This window comes from Mesoplodon densirostris, chromosome 1 (assembly GCF_025265405.1).
Source record: "Mesoplodon densirostris isolate mMesDen1 chromosome 1, mMesDen1 primary haplotype, whole genome shotgun sequence".
Lineage (NCBI taxonomy): Eukaryota > Metazoa > Chordata > Mammalia > Artiodactyla > Ziphiidae > Mesoplodon > Mesoplodon densirostris.
Window position 1 is genome coordinate 106287549 of NC_082661.1, and position 22983 is coordinate 106310531.

General features: G+C 39.9%; 2 protein-coding genes across 4 annotated transcripts in view; both read left to right on the forward strand.

Annotated features, from left to right (window-relative positions):
* Nucleotides 1-1785: 1785 nt before the first annotated feature.
* On the forward strand, nt 1786-14215 carry HAUS3 (HAUS augmin like complex subunit 3). Of its 3 annotated transcripts, none has more exons than XM_060106926.1 (6): nt 1786-1814; nt 2466-2523; nt 2898-3948; nt 4932-5371; nt 6918-7146; nt 13896-14215. In XM_060106926.1, exons 3-6 carry the CDS (start codon nt 3043-3045, stop codon nt 14127-14129), a joined length of 1809 nt encoding a protein of 602 aa, XP_059962909.1. In that variant the 5' UTR covers nt 1786-1814; nt 2466-2523; nt 2898-3042; the 3' UTR covers nt 14130-14215. The 3 variants fall into 3 exon arrangements, with proteins under 3 accessions (XP_059962909.1, XP_059962917.1, XP_059962924.1); XM_060106934.1 differs by lacking the exon at nt 1786-1814 and adding an exon at nt 1907-1932; XM_060106941.1 differs by lacking the exons at nt 1786-1814; nt 2466-2523 and having other exon boundaries at nt 2532-3948.
* Nucleotides 1908-22983, forward strand: part of POLN (DNA polymerase nu) — a 192851-nt gene continuing 171775 nt past the window's right edge. The window contains exons 1-3 of the mRNA XM_060106912.1: nt 1908-1932; nt 2466-2523; nt 15971-16115. Coding sequence (XP_059962895.1) covers nt 15977-16115 — 139 coding nt within the window. The 5' untranslated portion in view covers nt 1908-1932; nt 2466-2523; nt 15971-15976. The remainder of the gene's footprint in view (nt 1933-2465; nt 2524-15970; nt 16116-22983) is intronic.

The window sequence follows — 22983 nt, forward strand, 5'->3', positions numbered from 1 at the left end:
ATCTTAAAACAAAACAAAACCCAAGCCCTCCCGCCAGCTCTGCATTCCCACCCCCTCATCTCCTGTCGTCCTGCTGCTTTCTCTCTCCCTCAGTCTTTGCCTCCTCAGCAGAACTTCTTGAAGGCGCTGCCTCCACAGCCTGCCCTTCCTCCGCAGAAAGCTGCTCGGTTCCTCTCCCCGCAGCTCGCCCACATCCCCATCGCCATCCCCATCTCCATCCCCATCCCCACGGCTGGGCAAAGGAGTGAGTCTTCCCGGTCCCGGGGCTCTAACCCAGCCTCCCAGCTCACACCAACAGGACCGTTCCCCGCCCGCCGGGGTCCAGGCCCCTGCATTCAGGCCGGGCACTGCTCTGTGAATTTTTTCTCCTGTAATGCTTGTTTTTCCGATCACTCTAGGCTTTATCGTCTTTTAGAAGAGGAGGATTAAAAAAGTAAAACAAATGAATTAATAAATATGTTCAAGTCAAGATTAATTTCATGGTATCTGCCCCAGAACATTATTCTTTTTTTTTTTTTTTTTTTTTTTTTTTGCGGTACGCGGGCCTCTCACTGTTGTGGCCTCTCCCGTTGCGGAGCACAGGCTCCGGACGCGCAGGCTCCGGACGCGCAGGCTCAGCGGCCATGGCTCACGGGCCCAGCCGCTCCGCAGCATGTGGGATCTGGGGCACGAACCCGTGTCCTCTGCATCGGCAGGCGGATTCTTAACCACTGCGCCACCAGGGAAGCCCTATTCCTTCTCTTCTTAAAAATACTAAGAAAAATTATCCGGAAAGACTTTTGCCCTTCCGATGTCGCACTAGACAAGGACATTGTCTAACAAGCCACCTTAGGGCCATTTGATGCTGGGGGTGGGTGGGGGGGTATTGACTATGTAGTAATGACCAGGGCCCCAACCTTGCACATTTAGATGTTAATTTGTAGAAGACTGGTAACTTAAAAATGATTTGTGTCTGGTAGAGATGCAAATGAATTCTGCCCAATACAAATGATAACCCCCAAAAGTCTGGTTTCATTGGACGGTAGGGCGTCAACCAGATTTGCATCAAACTCGGCAATCTTATTTGAGCACTGCTCCTTTCGCTGACCATACATCTTCCGTTTCCGGCATCCTCCTTGGAAACTGTCTCCATCCCGACACATATCCACTGTATGTCTATATGAGTTATAGTTTCCACTTTTATTTAAAAGTCGTATGTGGAAAATGGGATTGTCAGGTGAGGGCTTGGTAACTAAGCGCTCTTGCAAAACAGCGTTCATCATAAAAGGCTGTGGGGCGAGTAAGTCCGCTCCGCGAGCTCGTCCACGCGCCCTCCGGAGTGGAGCGCGGCCCCGCGGCCGGGGAGGACGGGACACAGAGGCCACGGGGCCGGGGCTGTCCGGTCACGGGGCGGCCGGCAGGGCAGGGCAGGGCGGGGCTGGCTCCGGTGCGCGCTCCCGACCCAACGAGGCTGCGGCTGAAAGCCCGCTGCTCAGACGGTGCAGACGGGGTACTTGCGTTCGGGCCCAGCGACTGTGCGAGGCCGGACCTCCCGCCTAGGAGACCTCCAGACCCCACCTCACCCCTCCCCCTCGAGCGCCCCGGCCCCGCCCCTGAGGCAGGGAGTCAATCAGCTCGCTCCCTGCTGGTAGACGTCAGGCCGGGGGCCCGCCCCAGCCAGCCCCGCCTCTTCCGACCCTGCGCCTGTGCAGAAGGTCGCCCCGCGACCCGGCCTCGGCTTTCTGCGCGCGCGCGCGCGCGCGGGGCGGTGTTCCCGTGAGGCTGTGCGAGGCGCGGCGGCGGGTTGTTGAGGGGCGTGAGGCGAGTTTTCTGAGGTATGTGGCGGCTGCCACGCAGTTCTGTCAGGCGGGAGGTGGGGCTGTGGGAGCGGCGCGGGTCAGCGGGCTGCGTCTTTCTTCCGGGCTTCCCTGGGGACGTCCTTCAGGCGCGCAGGTACTTGCTCGCGCGGCGCAGTCGCTGTCCGCAGGGTGAGGGGCCGGGGGTGCGAGTGGGGGCCGGGTGGGCGAGGGGAGCGTCCGGAGCTTGGCGGCTCCAGTGCGGTCGGGGGGCGGCGCCCCGAGGGTTGAGGAGAGCGGCGGGACACTGGGGGCTCCCTCCGGTGCGGGGGCGGGGGCCGGGGGCGCGGCCGGAAACGGGGGGCTCCAGTGCGGGCGGGAGTGGGGGCGCCCGGGGCTCCGTCCGTCCGGGCCCGACCCTGAGGCGCAGTTAGGACACGGGGCGGCGTACCGCGCGTACCAGTCATCGCTGAATGCATCACCCCAAATCACCGAGTGCCGCAGATGTGTTACTGGGGCCCTCCTCTGTGCCTCCTGTTTCCGTCCCCGGAGTTCGCAGCGTGGACAGGTGGTCCCTGTGCTGAAAATAATAATGCCTGAAGTACCTTTACTGAACGACTGCTCAGTCCTTTGGCTCTTCTCAAGTCGGGGGTGGTTCTTAAACCTTAAGCCTGATTTTCTCTGCACTAGGTTCGTCGTATCTGACTTTGGTTCTTGCGTGAATGCGGATGCTGACTGAGTCATTCAGGTAAATATTTAGTTTACTCTTCCTCAGAAATCTTACCATATTTATTTCTATATTCTCAGGAAGAACAGGGAAAAGAGGCTGCTTAGCCGCGTGATGGCTTGGACATATTTATATCCATGTATTTTGAATTAAAAACTGAACTGCTGCTCTATAAAATACAACGTATTTTAAACCGTGTTATCTTTGGAAAAAATAGGATTTCCTTGTTAATTAGGTTTTCATTACTGTTGCATTGTTCTAAGTAATACCCTAATTGTTTATCTTCATCAGACTTTCCAGCTACAACTTTATCTTGTGATGTTTAGCTGTATCATCCTTTCAAAGATATAGTAGCCCTATTTGTGGTCTAATACTTGTTTTTTTTCCCCCCCCAGGAAAAATTATTATAGAGTCTAAAAATATCTTTCTCCCTTCTCTATGGACTTAACATAAAATTAGTTTTGTATGTATTTGGATTCATTTTCTAAATATCAACACCATAAAGCCTTATCAGTTACAAAAAATTTGGGTAGTTAAACCATGAGTTGTGGAAAGGAGTTTGTGGAAACGTTAAAAAAAATTGATTATCCCAAAGCTGATATTCTTAATGGGGAAGATTTTGACTGGTTGTTTGAGACTGTTGAAAATGAATCATTTTTGAAGTGGTTTTGTGGGAATGTGAGTGAACAGAACGTATTATCTGAAGAGGAATTGGAAGCTTTTAGCATTCTTCAGAAATCAGGCAAGCCTATCCTAGAAGGAGCAGCGTTGGATGAAGTTCTTAAAACCTGTAAAACTTCTGATTTGAAGACACCTACCCTGAATGACAGAGAGTTGGAGAAATTAGAGGATGAGGTTCAAACTCTGCAGAAATTAAAGAACCTGAAAATTCAGCGACGTAATAAATGCCAATTGATGGCTTCAGTAACTAACCACAAATCTCTGAGGTTAAATGCTAAAGGAGCAGCCAATAAAAAGCTGAAGCAGAGTCAACGAATTCTAAATGCTGCCAATACTAAGATCAGTAATGAGCTTCACGCTCTTACTGATGGAGTTGCAAAATTACTGGTGTTCTTCAGACATTCGAATTTGGGTCAAGGGACAAATCCACCGGTGTTTTTATCTCAATTTTCATTGGAAAAATATCTAAGCCAAGAAGAGCAAAGCACAGCAGCATTAACCTTATATACCAAAAAACAGTTCTTTAAAGGTGTACATGAAGTAGTTGAAAGTTCAAACGAAGAAAATTTTCAACTTTTAGATATACAAGCATCCTCTATTTGTGATAATCAAGAAGTTCTTGAGGAGAGACGGCTAGAGATGGCTAGGCTGCAGCTGGCATATATTTGTGCACAACATCAGTTAATTCACTTGAAAGCAAGAAATTTGAGCCTGAAGTCAAGTATAAAATGGGCAGAGGAGAATCTTCATAGCCTCACTAGCAAGGTAAACATGAGAAATGAGACTGGATTCATATTGAAATTGTTGTTGATAATGGAGTAATACTGATAGTAAAGTCTTTAGAAAGGGGGATATAATAAGGAATCACAGTCTTTTATTTTCTGTTTGTTCAGTGTTTAGTTGTGATCTGTGTCATTGTTTCGTACAAATAGATCTTCATAGTAGCCGAGGGCAGAAATAGTAATTATAACCCGACCACATTATCTAGCTCATTTTAAACAAAAGTACTTTTGCATTCTGTGTTGGTTCAGATACAGATGACCCTGACATTTCCTTTTTTATGATGAATGGGTAGAGCCTTATTGCTGTGCTACGGGTTTTCTGCCTTGTTTGTGCTGACCAGAGGATGGTGCTAATGAAGTTAGAGATCCAGTTCAGTGGATTGAAACCCTGATTCTTTTCTAAGAATGTATAGATGTATTATAGTTAGCCATCTGCACTCTTGGGAAGCTTGCTTTCTTGGTAATGTAACCACTAGATAGTTGAGTAAAAATAACAGCTTTTCTGAAGCTGAATACCTACAACTGACACAGACTTTGGAATGATGTGTGAAGTCCTGTTATTCTGTAGAAGTGCTGAAATCAACAGGCAGGCTGGGAGAATAGCTACTGAGATTATTTTAATTTTCAGAAAAACTTAAATAGTATACATTAGCATTCGGTGAGTAGTGTGATTTTTATCAAGACAGACATGACAAGATGTCTGTTTTGTGTCTGGACAAGATGTCCGTTACTGTGTCTAGTATTTTACATGGTAGTAATAGCATTAAAAGTTAGCAGTTCATGATGGCTTTACCCTTGGCTTAGTCTACACTTTTCTTTTTTAAACTGTGATTTTGGCTTCTGCTAATATGAAATAAGTTTTTATTAGTATGTTATCTGATAACCTAAAATGGAAAGTGAAAATAATTTTAAAACTATTTCAACTTTATACTTACAGTTTGAAATGTAATTGTTTTCTTTGTGTAGGCTTTTGGCAAAGATATTTTGGATGCTAAAATTTCTAGCTTGAACAGTGAGATTCTGAAACTTGAAGAACAAATCACTCATATAAAAGACAAAATTTTGCCTGCTGTGGTAAGAGAGAATGCCCAGTTATTGAATATGCCAGTTGTAAAGGGAGATTTCGATCTGCAGATTGCTAAACAAGACTATTACACGGCAAAACAAGAGTTAGTTTTAAATCAGTTGATAAAGCAAAAGGCATCATTTGAACTTGTACAATTATCATATGAAATTGAATTGAGAAGGCATTGGGACATATATCGTCAGCTTGAAAACTTGGTTCAAGAACTTAGTCAAAGTAATTTGATGCTCCACCACCAATTAGAAATGCTGACAGACCCATCTGTATCTCAGCAGATAAATCCAAGGAATACCATTGATACCAAGGATTATTCTACTCATAGGTAGGCTTCATTGTTTCTTTAGTGAATAATTATTTTTCCATTCGTTTTTGTAAAATACTAGAGCTTGAACTAAAATTGTGGATGTTTAAAGAATTCTTTGCACTCCATTTTTGGCCTTTGTATTCTTTTCTTCCACCTTTCTGTTATATTCTTATATGTTTTTCCTTTTTAATTCTTGCTCTCTTTTTCATTTATGTTAAATCTGGAAGTAGCTGGTTTAGAGGTGAGGTGGATGGGTTGGAGGATTGAAAATATACAAGGTCTTTTTTCATGTTTAGGCACTATTTATTGATAGATGTTTTTAGATTTGGGGCAGGAGTTTAACTTACAGCAGGAAGTTTGAATACAGCTGGGTGTATAGCAAGAATTGCAGAGCAGAGAATTGACTTCATGTGGAGAAGGCAGCAGTAGAGAGGAGAGAAGACTTCATTTTTGCGTCTAGTCAGGTGAATCAGCAAGAATGAATGCTAGCTTCCAGTCTTTTCTGGATGTCTAAGCAATTGATGGTATGGGGATACTGAAATTGGAGGGCTAAAGTAGTCAAAGGACTCAAAAATCTCGATCCTACTCCTGATTTTTCTCTAGGCTAGAAGAAAATCATCTAATACTTTGTGTTCTTATTAATGAAATGAAGGGCATGGATAGGGCTGCCTCACTGCACACTTTCAGAGGTGGCATTGACCTCATGATTCTGTGTAAATGGTGCCCCCTGGAATTGTGTAGTGATATTCCACAAGAACAGAATTAGCCTTAGGCTTTAATCTGTTTTAGGAAACCTGTTGCAACTTGTTAAAATAATTAAAATAATACATTTTTTAAAAAATTCTAAGAAAAAGAGCAGACACTTTTTGTCATAAATATGTAGAAGGTGCTGCCTCACATTTTTTCCATTAGTCTCGTAGGATATTTCTGCCATTAATGTTTGAAGTGTTAAAGTGACCTCATGGTTCATTAGGAATTGAATTTGTCAAGCAAATATGGACATGACTGGAGTAGCAAGTTTACTATTACTATTTACGTAGCTCTTTACTGTTTACTTTTTTAAACACTTTACGTTGTTTTTATTTTCCGTTTTTCTCTTTTAAGTTTACCACAGTCCTTTAAAATTAGGTAGGTATTATGATGTGAAAATTAAGTCTCAGAGGTCGACTTGACTTAGGTCTCACATGACAGCCAGAACTCAGATCTAGGTCTTCTGTTTCAAGTTCTTTCTGTTTCTACTACATCATAGTTGTGTTCTGTGAATTGTTTTCTAGGGAGGTATCTCTGAAACGTTTGTTTGAAGCAGGTTAATGGCAGTTAAAGTCAAAAAGAATTTTTTGTCTAAAACTTGGAAGATGGGAAAACTGGGGATTCAGATACAATAATTAGAATACATATTTCTGTAATGAGGTAGTATTTTAGTTGGAATGTTTTTAGTTGTTTGATTAATATTTATAGGTTGTTAGCTTTCCCCAAAGATGCCCCAATATATAGTGGATTATAATTTTGAAAACTGTACTGACTTGAGAATTTTTTTCTATAATTTTTAATCTTCACATTTTAGGCTTTATCAACTTTTAGAAGGAGAAAATAAGAAAAAAGAATTGTTTATAACCCATGGAAACCTGGAAGAAGTGGCTGAGAAATTAAAACAGGATGTTTCTTTGGTACAAGAGCAGTTAGCAGTATCTACTCAAGAGCATTCTTGCTTTCTGTCCAAACTAAATAATGATGTGGACATGCTTTGTGATGCTTTGTATCAAGGAGGAAATCAGCTTTTGCTTAGTGATCAGGTAGGTGCTTGCCATAGTAATTAAAAATACTTTAAAAAATAATGTTCAGGTCTTCCCTGGTGGTGCAGTGGTTGAGAGTCCGCCTGCCGATGCAGGGCACACGGGTTCGTGCCCAGGTCCGGGAGGATCCCGCGTGCCGCGGAGCGGCTGGGCCCGTGGGCCATGGCCGCTGAGCCTGCGCGTCCGGAGCCTGTGCTCCGCGGCGGGAGAGGCCACAGCGGTGAGAGGCCCGCGTACTGCAAAAAAATAAAATAAAAATAAAAATAAAAAAGTGTTCATTGTACAAGATGCTAAAGAAAATGTTAACATGAGGAAAATATTACTCCATATCCCATTGCCCTAATAATAACATTTTCATATCTCATTTTTATTCATATAAAAACATGTAAATATATTTTTCAGATAGTTTTGATCACTGTACACAGAATTTTAAAAATTTATGAAATATTTCAGATGTAGAAGGATATGTAATGTTTATGCTAAGAATTAAGAAAAATAAAACCACCCCTGTATTTTTTTCACCTATCTTAGTAAATAGAGGTTTGCCCTTATATCTCTAAAATCCTGTGTACACTTAGTAATAGCGGGCTCCTCCTAATAGCATTCCCCTCTCTTCTTCAAGGAGTAACTACTATGCTTAATTTTGTCATTTGCTTTCTTTTATTTATAATACAGACCATGTGTTATTTGGTTTTTTATGTTTCTGAACTTTATATAGATTGTATTCATGTATTCTTTAGTAACTTGCTTGTTTCTTAATATGATTTTGAGATTCATCCATGTTGATATTTGTAAAGCTATAGCTCATTTATAGTTTTCTCTTTTGTATAGTTAGTATTCTCTTATGTGAAATTCCACAATTATCTGTTCTGTTGACAGACATTTAGATTATTTCCAGTTTTTGCCGTTGTAGATCATACTGCTATGTATAGTCTTGTTGCATGTCTTATAGATGCTTGCCTACACACACACACACACACGCACACACACACTCACACTCACACATCACTCGCTGTCCCCTCACACAGGCGTGGAATTGCTAGATAACAGGTTCAGTTTTACAGTGTACATCAAACTGATTTCTAAAGGGGTTGTACCATATTGTACCAGCGGTGTTTAAGAGATGCTATGTATCCCTATCCTTTTCATCACATAGCACTGTCTGATTTATAATTTTCTCTCACTCTGTAGAGATGTAAAATAGCATCCCGTTGAGATTGTAATTTGCATTTCTCTGATGGTTAGGGAGGTTGAACCCCTTTCAGTAGGAGTTATTTATGTATTTCAAATGCCAGTCCTTTGTCAGTGATGTGTGTTATGTATATTTGCTCCCTATTTGTGGCTTGTTTTTTTCTTTTTTACTGTTTCCTGTTAGTTTATTTTTGGCTTTTTTTTTTTGAGATTTTAATGTCATGTCATTTATCACTCTTACGGTTTGCCCTTTTTTATATCTTGTGCAGGTTTGCCCTTAACATCATAATGATAGTCCCCTTTACTTTATCTTAAAGTTATGCTGTTCAAGTTCAGTTCTTTAATCCACCAGTAGTTTATTTTTATGTATGACATGAGAGGTAGAGTTCTCATTTTGTTTTTATTTTTTCCCTATGAATAACCAAATTGTCCCATCACCATTTATTGAGGCATACAAATTGAAAATCAGTATCTTTCTGGTGAAGGGACCCTCTTACATTATGAGATAAAGGATCCTTAAATGCCTTCTGCCTTCATGTATGTTTTGTTAGATATTTTGGGCACCACCACTTCTGAACCATAAACTGGGTTCAAACTCTTTTCGGAGGACCCAGGTGGCTCCTCTCTGGGCTGTAATTCTAACCAAGGGCTCTTCCACCTCTGGCCATCTTGATCTTAAGATTGTTGGTGTCCTTTGAGTCCTTAGTTTATTATGAAGAGAGTCTCCTGTTTGACTTCCCACCTTCTGTGGACCTTGGACTTTGATTTTTCTCCCACTCATCTTGTGAGTCTCAGGAATCATGGATTCTGATTTTCCAATATTGGCAATTGAGTAAAGCACCTCCTGGGCTCCCTTACCAATCTGCATTGTTTTATGGACTTGTAGTTTCTTTTAATGTCTTGTTATCTCTTTGTTGCTTTTAGGAAGCTTTTGTTTTGTTTGACTCTTTAAGTACTTCATTTCACCTTTCACATTTTTTCCTATGGAAGAATTGACCTGAGTAACTAGCTTACTTTTCTTGAAATAAGAAGGCTTATGAATCGTTTTTTTAAGTAGTTTTTTTTACTGTGGTAAAATACACAAAGTGTAAAATTTACAATTTTAACCACCTTAAAGTGTGCAATTCAGTGACATTAAATACATTCACAGTGTCGTGCAACCATGACACCATACATTTCCAGAACTTTTTCCTCATCCCAAATGGGCCAATCTCTGTGCCTGTTAAATATTAACTCCCCATTACTCCTTTCCCCCATCCCTGGTAACTCTATTCCAGTTTGTCTCTTTGAATTTGCCTACTCTAGGTACTTCATATAAGTAGAATTGTATAATATTTGTCCTTTTGTGTTTGGCTTATTTTAGCATAATGTCCTTAAGTATCATCCATATTGCATGAGGTGTGAGAATTTTATTCCTTTTTGGGGCTGAGTATTCCATCGTGTGTATACATCACATTTTATCTGTTCATCTGTTTAATAGACACTTGGGTTGTTTACACCTTTTGGCTGTTTTGAATAATGCTGCTGTGAACATTATTGTACAAGTATGTGAGTCCCTGTTTTCATTCCTTTTGGGTATATACCTAGGAGTGGATGCTGAGTCATGTGGTAAGTCTGTGTTTAACTTTCTGAGGAACTGCCGAACATTTCCACAGCAACTGCACCAGGGTTCCAGTTTCTCCATGTCCTCGCCTACACTTGTTATTTTCCCTTTTTAAATATATGTAACAGTCATCCTAATGGATGTGAAGTGATATTTGTGATTAGTTTTTTAAAGTCTCCTATTAGTGATTTTTATCTTCTTGATCTTTTAAACAAGTATGTAGAAATCCCATGATGGTGGATTTGAAAATTTCTCCTTGTAGTTCTGTCATTTTTTTCTTTATATTTGAGTTTATTTTATAAGTTACATCCAAATTTAAAATCGCAGTGAATTATTCTGGTAGACTTAAATTGCAGTGAATTGAACCATTGAGCATTATATAATGACCCTGTGTTGTGTTTTTTGTCTTAATATTCTCGTCTGATATTAATATTCCTATGCTATCTTTCTTTTGGTTAGTATTTGCAAGGTGGATGCTTTTTTCCTTTACTTAATGTAACTTTCATGTTCTTCCTTTATACTTAGCATTATGAAATAAACATTTCCATGCTAAACGATTTTAATTTTTAATGTTTATAATACTCTTGATTTAATTACTGTGTCATAATTTGTGTAACCAATCCACCATTTTTGAGTATTTTGATAGTCTTCATTTTTTTCTTTTGTTTGCTCTTGAATGAGATCATGTATATCTTGTGTATATAGCTTTTTATTGTTGGATACTTTCTTTTTTTTTTGATACATTCATTTGGATGAACTCTTAGAAGTAGAATTATTGCATTTCTTGGGTATACACATTGTTTTTTGGCCTTTGATACTGCCATATTGCTTTTCAAAGGAGTTGTACCTACTTACAATGCCACCAGCACTATTAAATGTCTGCTAGACACCACTTGTCATATGATATACCATAATTTCATGAATTTCTAAGAAAGAAAAAACTTTTTCAGTTAAACTGACACAGTACTTCCTTATTTAGAATTTTTATTTCATGCCTATTAGAAGATACCTTTTAGGTGTGGGTACGCATAGGTTTTTATCATATCACTTTTGAATATACATTAAAAGGGAAAAAGCCAACTAAAATGGTTAAGGTGTTTCTAAAGCTTCACATTTAGTGTCCACTTCTATGTTATTTCTTGACTCAAAGTACTTTTAATATTTTTCCACATTATACATCAAGAATGTTGGTGATAGCAGAAAACTTAATAACCTGATTTTAAAATGGGCTAAGGACTGGAATAGATATTTCTCCACAGAAGAAATACAGGTGGCCAACAGGTTTATGAGTAGATGTTCGATTATCTAATTATCAGGGAAATGCAAATCAGAACCACAGTGAGATAACACCTTATGCCTGTTAGGATGACGGTTATCAAAAACCAAAAGACTAGGATTGGTGAGGATGTGGAGAAATTGGAACCCTTGTACGTTTTTGGTGGACATGCAAAATGGTGCAGCTGCTGTGGAAAACAGTATGGAATTTCCTCAAAAATTTTAAAAATAGAACTACTGTTATGATCCTGTAATCCTACTTCTGGGTATATATCTAAAGGAAATGAAAACAGGATATTAAGGAGATGTCTGCACTCACATGTTCATTGCAGCACTTACTCATAATAGCTAAGCTGTGGAAACAACCTAAAAGTCCATCAGTGGAGGAATGGATAAAGAAAATATAGTATACACATACAATGGAATATTATTCAGCCTTAGAAAAAGAGAACTGCAAAATGCCACAACATGGGTGAACCTTGAGGAGATTATGCTAAGTGAAATAAGCCAGTCACGAAGAAATAGTGCATGATTCCACTTATATGAGCTATCTAAAATAGATTTATTAGAAGCACAGAGTAGAATGGTGGTTGCCAGGGATGGGAAGTTGTTGATCAATAGGTATAAAGTTTCAGTTATGCAAAATGAACAAGTTCTAGCAATCTGCTATACAACATTGTGCCTGTAGTTAACACTACTGTATTGTACTCCTGAATTTAAGAGGGGAGATGTCATGTTATGTGTTCTTACAGTAATATAAAATTAAAAAAAAAATTGGTGAGGGAATTCCTTGGCGGTCCAGTGGTGAGGACTCGGCGCTTCCACTTCAGGCAGCACAGGTTCAGTCCCTGGTTGGGAGAACTAAGATCCTGCAAGCCTAGTGGCATGGCAAAAGTAAAATATTGGTGATAAAGTGCTTCTAATGAGTGTCTGGTCAATAACAGTTACATGATGCTCTTGATTGTACAGTGCATGTTGATTTCAGTCATATTAAAATGTGAAAGATTCCATCCTAGAATCACTAAAATATGGTGATTTCACTATAATGTCATTGGGTATCATTATTTAATGTTTTTCTCTATCCCAGTGAGGTATAAAGTATCATCCGTATTAATTTTAACTTGCATTTTTACTAATGAAGTTGAATATTTTTCAGTATTTGTAGGAGTATTATTTTAGTAACTGTTAAGGTCTTTAGTACCGAAACTAAAGGTTAGATATTTCTCATTGTATTCAAGTTTACCGAGTTTTTCCTCAAAGAGAGACTGCTTAATGTGGATATTACTTGATTTTTTTTTTTAATGTAGTTAGTTTAAGAAATACTCTCTGGAACTGGCATTTATGACAGGTGTGAAGCTGTTATTCATGAGCTTGTACGTTAGAATCACCAAGGAGCCTGTTGAAATGTAGCTTCTGGCCCTGTTGCAGAGTGATTTAGTGTGGAATGAGGTGCAGGAAACTATTCTTAACAAACTCCCCCAGGTGATTACCATGCTGTGGACCATGCTGAGAGGCTGTGGAAGGTTGAGGTGTAGTTACAGCTACAGATTTTCTGAGAACCTCTTTGGTAATACTGGCTGAAAAATTATAGGAGTAGAATACATGACTAGAAAGCCATGGAAACGTGTTAATAAACTGCTTTTAATGTTAAGAAGTGAAGAATTTCAGTTATTAAATGTGAAGGGTCCAGCATGTCTAGGTTTTTGAGAAGAATTACATGGTAAGCCAGGATTGTTGAATGTCACATATAGTTCCATCTTCTGTAACAATGTGAAAAAAGAAAAATGAGATTTTTGTTAAGGTAATTCTTTTATATTGGTAATTGCTTCATTTCAAGGTTTTCTCAGTACCTGTGATGTCTAGAGTAAACACCTTAGGCTAAAACAAGGTTTGATTACTTAAGCAGAATGTAAGTTCCAGGAAGGAAATGGTGCTCATTCTTCTATTTGTAGACTCTAAAACAGTGCTTGGTGCGTGGTGGGCATTCAGTAATATTTGAATGTATAAATATGCAGAACAGTTTACATATCAAGTACTCTTCAGGGAGTAGGAGTTTGCTTTGAATCACTTAAAATTGCCTATAGGAAGTTGTTGCAATGGATCTTATCAATACATAGACTTTTTATTAATCCTGCTATGGATTTTTTTTTTTTTTTTCCCGGGGCCCATGGCATGTGGAATCTTAATTCCCCGACCAAGGATCGGCCCCCCGCACCCGCTACAGTGGAAGCTCGGGGTCTTAACCACTGGACCACCAGGGAAGTACCCCCTGCTATGGATTTTTTTTTTTTTTTTTTTTTTTTTTTTTTTTTTTTTGCGGTATGCGGGCCTCTCACTGCCGTGGTCTCCCCCGTTGCGGAGCACAGGCTCCGGACGCGCAGGCTCCGGGCGCGCAGGCTCAGCGGCCATGGCTCACGGGCCCAGCCGCTCCGCGGCATATGGGATCCTCCCAGACCGGGGCACGAACCCGCATCCCCTGCATCGGCAGGCGGACTCTCAACCACTTGCGCCACCAGGGAGGCCCCCTGCTATGGATTTTTAATTGAGGTTCATTTATTGTTGAGATTGTGGGAATAATCATTATATCATTTAGATTCCTCTTTTGTAAATTACATTTTAAATTTATAATTGGTAGTATGAATAGAGCTCTTGAATTAAAACATTACTATTTTCCTTTTAGGAGTTAATGGAGCAGTTTCATCAAGTTGAATCTCAACTAAATAAGCTAAATCATCTTCTTACTGATATTCTTGATGATGTGAAGACAAAAAGAAAAATTTTGGCGTCTAATAAACTGCATCAAATGGAAAGAGAATTATATGTATATTTTTTAAAAGATGAAGATTATCTGAAAGATATTGTGGAGAATTTAGAAAACCAGTCAAAGATTAAGGCTGTTGGTCTTGAAGATTGAAAATGAAATCTTTACTGCACGTGCTGTGTTTTAATATTTTATATATTAGGAGGAGAATATAGCTAATAAACACTGAAAATTCTAAATTCGAGGTCAATGGAACATTTCATTTAATGAATTCAAGTATTATATCAATTTGGTTTATTATATGTTTGTTCAAAGTACCAGTGCTTTTTATGACTTGAATGTTTGCTTGGTGGCACTTAGTCCTGGTAACTTTTAAGTTACAGGGAAAAAGCATTATTATATAATGCAGATATTTTTTACAGAGTTAATTGTGTCTCTCATTTTTTTTTAGAGATAGAAATTTCTGCTGTTAAATATTTTAAAAATTTGTAGGACTTTGAATCAACATTGTTAAAGCTGTAGACCTTAATAAATGGAATAGTTAAGTCCCCTCATATTTGTCTATGAAGTAAAATTCTGCCACTCAAACTGTATTCACCCATAATTCCCTGCTGTAGACTTCGAGACTATTTTAATGTTCCTGCTTGTACCACAAAGAATGTCAAGTCTCCATTGGCCACTGCTCATTTTAGCGGTTGGGTCCTAGGGATTCAACATATCTGCAGGACAGATCTCAGTAGTGCTTTGACTTCAGTCTGCCTTACATATAATGAATGTCTTTCAAAATGAAATTTCAAAATTCCATAGAAGTGGTGCTCAGATGATGTATAACACTATTTTAAATCAATTTCTTAGGAGTGAAAATACCTAAGTGTTGGATTCTATTGGTTGGGATACAAATGTAGTATTTGGGCAATTAGAAATTATTTTAAGAGTTGAGGTAAAATAATTTGAAGTAACTTATTTATCAGTTATTACATCAAATGATTCTTGAGTGCCTGGTTTATATGTGACCTCTGTCACATACTAAGTAAGCTTTATGGAGAAAAGAGAAGATTTAGACACTACTTTCAAGAAATATTACTGCTCCAAAAATGTATTACCTGCTTGTAATGTGGAATGCCTGTCTAAAAACTTCACATTTTAGGTGATCTTTATGGAGTTTTTTAGCTATAACCATCAGAAAATGGGTATGCTTAGGTGACATATGGGCCTTGACAATTTTGAACAAATATGTTTTGCTAATTATTGTATTTGTACATTTTTCAAATTTTGTATTTGTTAAGTAGATCTTAATATGCTTGAAAAATTTGTAGCAATACGTTTTGCCTAAGATTTTGTTATTAACTCTTCACAGGTGACCTTTGTTTGTTCCTGTTTTTCCCTCTGCCCTACCTTGGAATTGAGAATTTACTTGAAATTTTTCTCCTCTCCAGTAATGTAGGAAAATGTCACCTGGTTTTCTGGTTCATGAAACAGCAAATTCTGTTTAGATTAGTGCCAAATACGTTAGATGTATTACCAGCTACTCAATGATTTGTACTGTCCCTTCTAGACCTTCACCTGCTCAGCCCAGGGGACCAGTACAGCCCAGCAGTGCAAGTGAAAGGATGTTAGGTTATGTGTCTGTCATAATAACCCAAGTCAGTTAAAAATAATTTTTATGTTACTAGATCTGTATGTTTGAAGATTATAATAGCCATTTGTTTCAAACCTCAGGAAGTAGGAAATGTTTGAGTAGATTGCTTGCTTCAAATTGGAGATACGTTCTTTACTTTGTTGTCTATTTACCATGATACCCAGTTGAGCCTCTAAATGTTTCACTTTCTTCTTACTATCTTATCTATATTATGGGGACAATTAATACCTATTTCCTGTAGTGGTGAATATAGTAATTTTTATGAATGTCTCTACATAAAAATTTTTACATGACTTGTTTCTTTTTTTGAAGTCTCAAAATTAATATATGGGTATTATGTTTATCTTATGTTTAGGATTTTATGAAAATGGAAAATTACGAGGCATTTGTAGGCTTTGACCTCTGTAAGATACCACTCTCCAGTGTTGCTCAGAAGATTATGTCTGCTATGCATTCAGGTGATTTAGTGGAGTCTAAGAATTGGAGAGAGAGTGAAAAGAGTGAGTAATTTTTATGAACCTTCATATTTTTTGTTACCTTGAGTCTTAATTATTCTTAAGACTAAGTTTTGAAAATCATTGACCTTAAAAATGAGAAAGAGTTACTGTACCAGCAAAAATGGGTTTACTCGAGAATAGCAGAGAATTGCAATTTGGGACAAGCATGCTATACAAAGGACAAAGGCAAGTCTAACAAAGGAGAGGAACATTATTTTATAGAGAAAAAGGTGGATGTTGGCAGGGGTTGTTTTGAATCAAAATCCATTGGAGAAAAGTGAGAGTTCAAAGTGCTGGTGGTTTCTGGCTGAGTTGCTGGGGAAGTGGTTTTCTTGTAGGAGATGCCCTGTACATCTTTTCCTGTGGGGACCTGTAATTGATGATTCTTTCCTGTTGATTCTTCCTCCTGCTGACTTTGAGTGGTACTGCATGAGAGCTCCCCCTTCTGGCCTCCCAACTCCATTTTAGTGAGCCTTCTTATTAATTTTCACAAAACAAAATGTAACAGAGTTTTTCTATAGAACTTTTTATTGCGTAGGGAAGTTCCTGCCTACAAACAGTCCAGCTTCCCCTTGTTTTACTCTCATTCAGTGATGACTGAGCTTCTGCTCACTAAATTTTATATTCTCTTAGCCCTTACTGCTTTGAAAATGTGATACTCTCTTCGTTGTTTCAGGCATTTCTGCCAAACATTCCCTTAGAATCTGGATCAGCTGTTTAAGTAACTTCAGAAGAGATGGGCTCTTTCATAGTGCCGGTTTCTAAACCCTTAGCTCTCAGGTCATTGAACCTGTATTTGCTTATTTGTGGTGGACAAGAGAAGTGTTCTGGACAGTATGTGTATTATACCGCTGTAGAAATGTATAAACTGTTACGTGACAAATCAGTGGATCTGTGTACATATGTTTATGACATATGATATAATAGTAAAAGCAGTGACATATGCTCACAAGTGTGACTGAAATGGTTGGAATACCAGATGTGTTTTTTTGTTTTGTTTTGTTTTGTTTTACTAGCAAAGCAGTTTTTATTTTAAATTGTAAGTCTGGACCAATAATTTGTTTTTCTCTTCTACAGAGTAGGTTATAAGTGAATGAGATATAATTAATTATATTGAGATGAAATAATTGAGAAGTATTAACAAATAGTGCAAAAGCTGTTATAAATGCAGTTTGTTGATTAAGATACAGTAACGCTTAACATTTAAGTCTATTCATATTCAGGCATCTGTTGCCCTTGTTATGGAAGTCAATAATGAAGAGTAAGAATTTTGGGGTATGGACTACATACCTAGCAATTGATAGTGTTTTAGGGGGAGTGTTGGTGCTGGGGGAAGTAGTAAAGAAAGTTAACATCAAACATCAAAGAGCCGGGACTTCCCTAGTGGCACAGTGGTGAAGAATCCGCCTGCCAATGCAGGGGACATGGATTCGATCCCTGGTCTGGGAAGATCCCACATGCCGTGGAGCAACTAGGCCCATGTTCCACAACTGCTGAGCGCACGTGCCACAACTACTGAAGCCCACGTGCCTAGAGCTTGTGCTCTGCAACAAGAGAAGCCACTGCAATGAATAGCCCATGCACCGCAATGAAGAGTAGCCCCCGCTCGCCACAACTAGAGAAAGCCCGCGTGCAGCAACGAAGACGAAGACCCAACAAGGCCAAAAATAAAAAAATTAATTAATTAAAAAAAATCAAAGAGCCTTCTCCTTTATTCTGTATACTTGCTTTCCAAAATAAAAGAGCAGTGTGCACTTGACAGAGTTCAAAATATACTTACCTTCAAAAACTGATAAAATAGGGGCTTCCCTGGTGGCGCAGTGGTTGAGAGTCTGCCCTGCCGATGCAGGGGACATGGGTTCGTGCCCCGGTCTGGGAAGATCCCACATGCCGCGGAGTGGCTAGGCCCATGAGCCATGGCCGCTGAGCCTGCGCGTCCGGAGCCTGTGCTTCACAATGGGAGAGGCCACGACAGTGAGAGGCCTGCATACTGCAAAAAAAAAAAAAAAAAAAAAAAAAAAAAACCTGATAAAATAATAAAATGCCTCTGGAAGCAGTAATGTGAGTCTCTGTTGAGAAAAATTTATGGCAGTCAGCCCCTGTCATGAACTGTCTTGTCATGCTCTTAAAATACCCTCTTAATAAATTTATGAAAACTAGGATTTTAAGAAGATAAGGTATTTTCTGTCAAGTGTTCTTGGATTTGGAAAATGGAATTTTCACAAAGATTCTATCTGTTCCTGTGTCACACTCTTACTATGAACTTAGTGAGTTAAAACAACACACATTTGTTACCTCATAGTTGCTGTGGGTCAGGAGCCTGGGAACAGCTTCGCTGGGTCCTCTGCAGGGCTGCAGTGCAGGTGCCAGTCAGGGCTGGGGTCTCATCTGAGGCTCGAAATGGGAAGCATTTGCTTGTAAGCTCATGGTTGTGGGCAGAGTTCAGCCCCTTGTAGGCTCTTGGACTGAGGGTCTCGGTTCTTGGTGATGGTTGGCTAGAAGCCACCCTCAGTTCATTTCCACGTGATTCTCTCCATAGGCAGCTTTACATTATTGCAGCTTTTTCAAAGCCGGCAAGAGTGTGTCCCTGGCAAGACTGACATTACATTCCTATGTAAGGTAATCACATTCTGTCACCGTTGCTGTATTCTTTTGGTTAGAAGTAAGTCCCACCCACACTCAAGGGGTTACACAAGGGCATGAATACTAGAAGGCAGGGGTCGTGGGACCACCTTAGAGTCTGTCTGCCACACAGTCCCACCAGTTTTATTCTTATTTCATACAAATCTGAGTTATAAAGTTGGATTGCTGGTGGGTTGTTGGTGAATGAATGATGCTGAACCTGAATTGATTCCCAGACTCTTGTCCCATGCTGAGCTGTTATGTCAAATCCTTCTCTCTTATAAATAAAATCGTAAATCAGCATTTCATTTCTGAAAGCCCATTTCATACCAGATAAATAGTGAAATTGAACTGAGAAATCAATGGAAATAAACTACAAATATTTGCTTTTACAAAAATGTATTAAGTAAAACCAAACAATGTTATATGTCACTTAAGGATCTAATTTTCTGATCTGCTAGACTGACTGAGGTATACACACCCAGTAAGAATTGGACAGTGTGTATCTTCTTGCAGCAAGGTTGGTCTTTATTTAAAAACCCTTTGCTGTGAAAAGAAGATGCAAAAACTTAAATACAACTTAATGAGTTAATATAAAGAGGACATCATGTAACTACCACGTACATTGCCAATATCTCAAAATTTCCTTCTCAAAACTCTTCCTGCTCACAGGTAACCATTATGCTGACTTTTATGGCAGCCACTTCCCACTTCCTAATCATATGAGGGAGTTTTACATTGCTCCAAAGGCCTTTTTGGCAGAGATTACTTGTCCGCCACACCAGAGTCCATCCATCCTCCTTGGAGGCATGCCAGCAGATGACGTGGCTCAGTGTCCTTGCAGCCAGGTGTGGCCAAGTGGCAGGTTCCTGTCAGCAGGGTGTGCTGTTGCCAGGGCAGTCCCAAAGGCACCTAACTTGCTTCGCAGCTGGCCTCTTTCCTTCCATCCAGTTGGAATCTGAAATGACTCCTTTCCAACCTACAAATGATAAAGTGTCCTAGAGGACTGTGGACCAACTGGAGGGACCCCGGGTCCAGAGTGACTTCATGAAACAGCTGCTCCACCAGCTGAGACCACTCACCTCAGAACAAGAGAGAGAAATAAACTTTTGTGGTTTATTTTATTATTTTTATTTTTTTCGGTACGCGGGCTTCTCACTGTTGTGGCCTCTCCCATTGCGGAGCACGGGCTCCGGACGCGCAGGCTCAGCGGCCATGGCTCACGGGCCCAGCCGCTCCGTGGCATGTGGGATCTTCCCAGACCGGGGCACGAACCCGTGTCCCCTGCATCGGCAGGCAGACTCTCAACCACTGCGCCACCAGGGAAGCCCACTTTTGTGGTTTAAACCATTGTATGGGTGGGTCTTTTGTGACTGTGGCTTAGCTTTTTACCTTAACTCTTACACCTTTAAACTAGATTCAGAATTGGGTTCATCTGACTTGAATTTACATTGTCATTTTAGTATTTAGTAATGCCACTGAAAGTCTTTGGGAAATACTGGGGGAGGAAGATTTTTCAGGGTGATTTCAAGGTTGTCAGCTGACCTGGTGCTATGTATAACATGCATTTGATTAAGCACATGTTTATTAGACTACATCTCTATTTTGCTTAAGTACCTATAGAAATCAAATAACGTTTTCTAGTACACATTTATCCAAAACTGTTTTTAACTTAATAGAGCTTAGGGGTGAATATGGTTTTTTTCTAGTAAAATAAGAATAGTTTTATAGACATTACATATTTTTCTTTAAAAGGCCATTTTATTTAATTAATTTATTTAATTTTTGGCTGCGTTGGGTCTTCGTTGCCGCACGTGGACTTTCTCTAGTTGTGGCGAGCAGGGGCTTGTTGTGGAGCGTGGGCTCTAGGCACACGGGCTTCAGTAGTTGTGGCATGTGGGCTCAGTAGTTGTAGCCCGTGGGGTCTAGAGCGCAGGCTCAGTAGTTGTGGCGCACGGGCTTAGTTGCTCCACGGCATGTGAGATCTTCCCAGACCAGGGCTCGAACCCATGTCCCCTGCATTGGCAGGCGGATTCTTAACCACTGCGCCACCAGGGAAGCCCAAACATTACAAATTAATACAGGTGTTAGACTCCTCAAGGTAAATATTTGTCAAAATCCAATCCATTAATGTGAAGTGTGTCTTTAGTCCCACCATCTAGTGGAAATCTTTGCAATTTCAAGGACAGATAACATAAAGCTAAATGACAAAATATATTTATTTTGATTATATTCATTCTAATCAAGAATAATGTGGATAAACATTTTTATTTCTATCAAATAAACATAAAATCCTTATGTCCAGTCACTTAGCAAACCCTGCCAGGTGTTGGATTCCAATTCCCACCGCTCTAATTCAAGCCTTCGTTCCTTCTCACTTGAAAATTTGCAGAAGTTTTCTAATTGCTGTTTGCCGTCAATTTATTGCCACTTTGCTCCTGCCTTTGCACTGTTGCTGGGATTAGCTCAGCTCTTGTCCTTGCTGTCTGCAGAATTTATCTGTAGAAACATCCCCATGTGTTCCTACAATGCAGCCTGGCCCTTGCCTGCCCTTTAAGTCTTAATGTCCCATCACTTTCCTTCTCTTTATGCCCCATTCAGATTTTTAAAAATTAATTAATTTTACAGCAGGTCCTTTTTGATTATCTATTTTAAATACAGCAGTGTGTACATGTCAATCCCAAGCTCCCAATCTATCTCTCCCCCCACCACCCTTCCCCACTGGTACCCAAGGCAATCTACAGACTCAATGCAATCCCTGTCAAATTACCAATGGCATTTTTCACAGAACTAGGTCAAAAAATCTTAAAATTTGTATGGAGACACAAAAGACCCTGAATAGCCAAAGCAATCTTGAGAAAGAAAAACTCAGCTGGAGGAATCAGGCTCCCTGACTTTGGACTATGCTACAGAGCTACAGTCATCAAAACAGTATGGTACTGGCACAAAAACAGAAATATAGATCAAAGGAACAGGATAGAAGGCCCAGAAATAAACCATGCACCTGTGGTCAATTAATCTATGACAGAGGAGGCAAGACTATACAGTGGAGGAAAGATAGTCTCTTCAATAGATGGTGCTGGGAAAACTGGGCAGCTACATGTAAAAGGATGAAACTAGAATATTCTTTAACACCATACACAAAAATAAACTCAAAGTGGATTAAAGACCTAAATGTAAGACTAGATACTATAAAACTTAGAGGAAAACATAGGCAGGGCACCCTTTAACATAAACTATGGCAATATCTTTTCTGATCCTTCTCTCAGTAATGGAAATAAAAACAAAAATAAACAAATGGGACCTAATTAAACTCAGGAGCTTTTGCACAGCAAAGGAAGCCACAAACAAAACAAAAAGACAACCCACAGAATGGGAGAAAATGTTTGCAAATGATGCGACCGACAAGGGATTAGTTCCCGTTCAGATTTGACTCTAACTTCCAAACACGCGTCGTTTCCTGACTTCATCCTCTGCTTACCTTTTCTTTCTCTCCTTCGTACATGACTCTGAGTGGTGAAATCAGCATTTTACAAATTTCTGCTCAAATGATACTTCATTACCAGAATGCATTATTGGAAGTAAACTGCATTTGATTCATTTGCAACTCAGTTTAGAGAATTTCCTGTGTTGTAGTTTTGGGTTATTTGCATAATGCTTTAACTCTTGATATGTTTTGAGCTTTTTGAAGGCAGGCAAAGGTGGTCTCATCTTTGATGCTGCCACAGGTGTGTTGATCTGTGAATTCAGCTCTTACCGATTTGTAAAAGCTTTCTACAGACATATAAAACATATATGAGGGACTACTATTTCATTATTTATGTTGTATTTTCCTCAACATTTTGGGGAGTCTTTTTTTGTTTGTACTACTTCAGAAAAAGTTTTTTTGTTGTTTTTTAAACAGAAAAACCAAAAACAAAGTCCATAATCCCACATTAAAAAAAAATTGGGGGTGGGGGACTTCTCTGGTGGCGCAGTGGTTAAGAATCCACCTGCCAATGCAGGGGACATGGGTTCAAGCCCTCGTCCGGGAAGATCCCACATGCCGCGGAGCAACTAAACCTGTGTGCTGCAACTACTGAGCCTGCACTCTAGAGCCCGCGAACCACAACTACTGAGCCCACGTGCCACAACTACTGAAGCCCGCATGCCTGGAGCCTGCGCTCCACAACAAGAGAAGCCACCACAGTGAGAAGCCCGTGCACTGCAACAAAGAGCCCCCACTCGCTGCAACTAGAGAAAGCCCACA

Coding starts and splice junctions, on each gene's coding strand:
- HAUS3 (XM_060106926.1), top strand. CDS start 3,043: ATGAGTTGTGGAAAGGAGTTTGTGGAAACGTTAAAAAAAATTGATTAT. Junction 3,949..4,931: donor TTCATAGCCTCACTAGCAAG/GTAAACATGAGA, acceptor TTCTTTGTGTAG/GCTTTTGGCAAAGATATTTT. Junction 5,372..6,917: donor AAGGATTATTCTACTCATAG/GTAGGCTTCATT, acceptor TTCACATTTTAG/GCTTTATCAACTTTTAGAAG.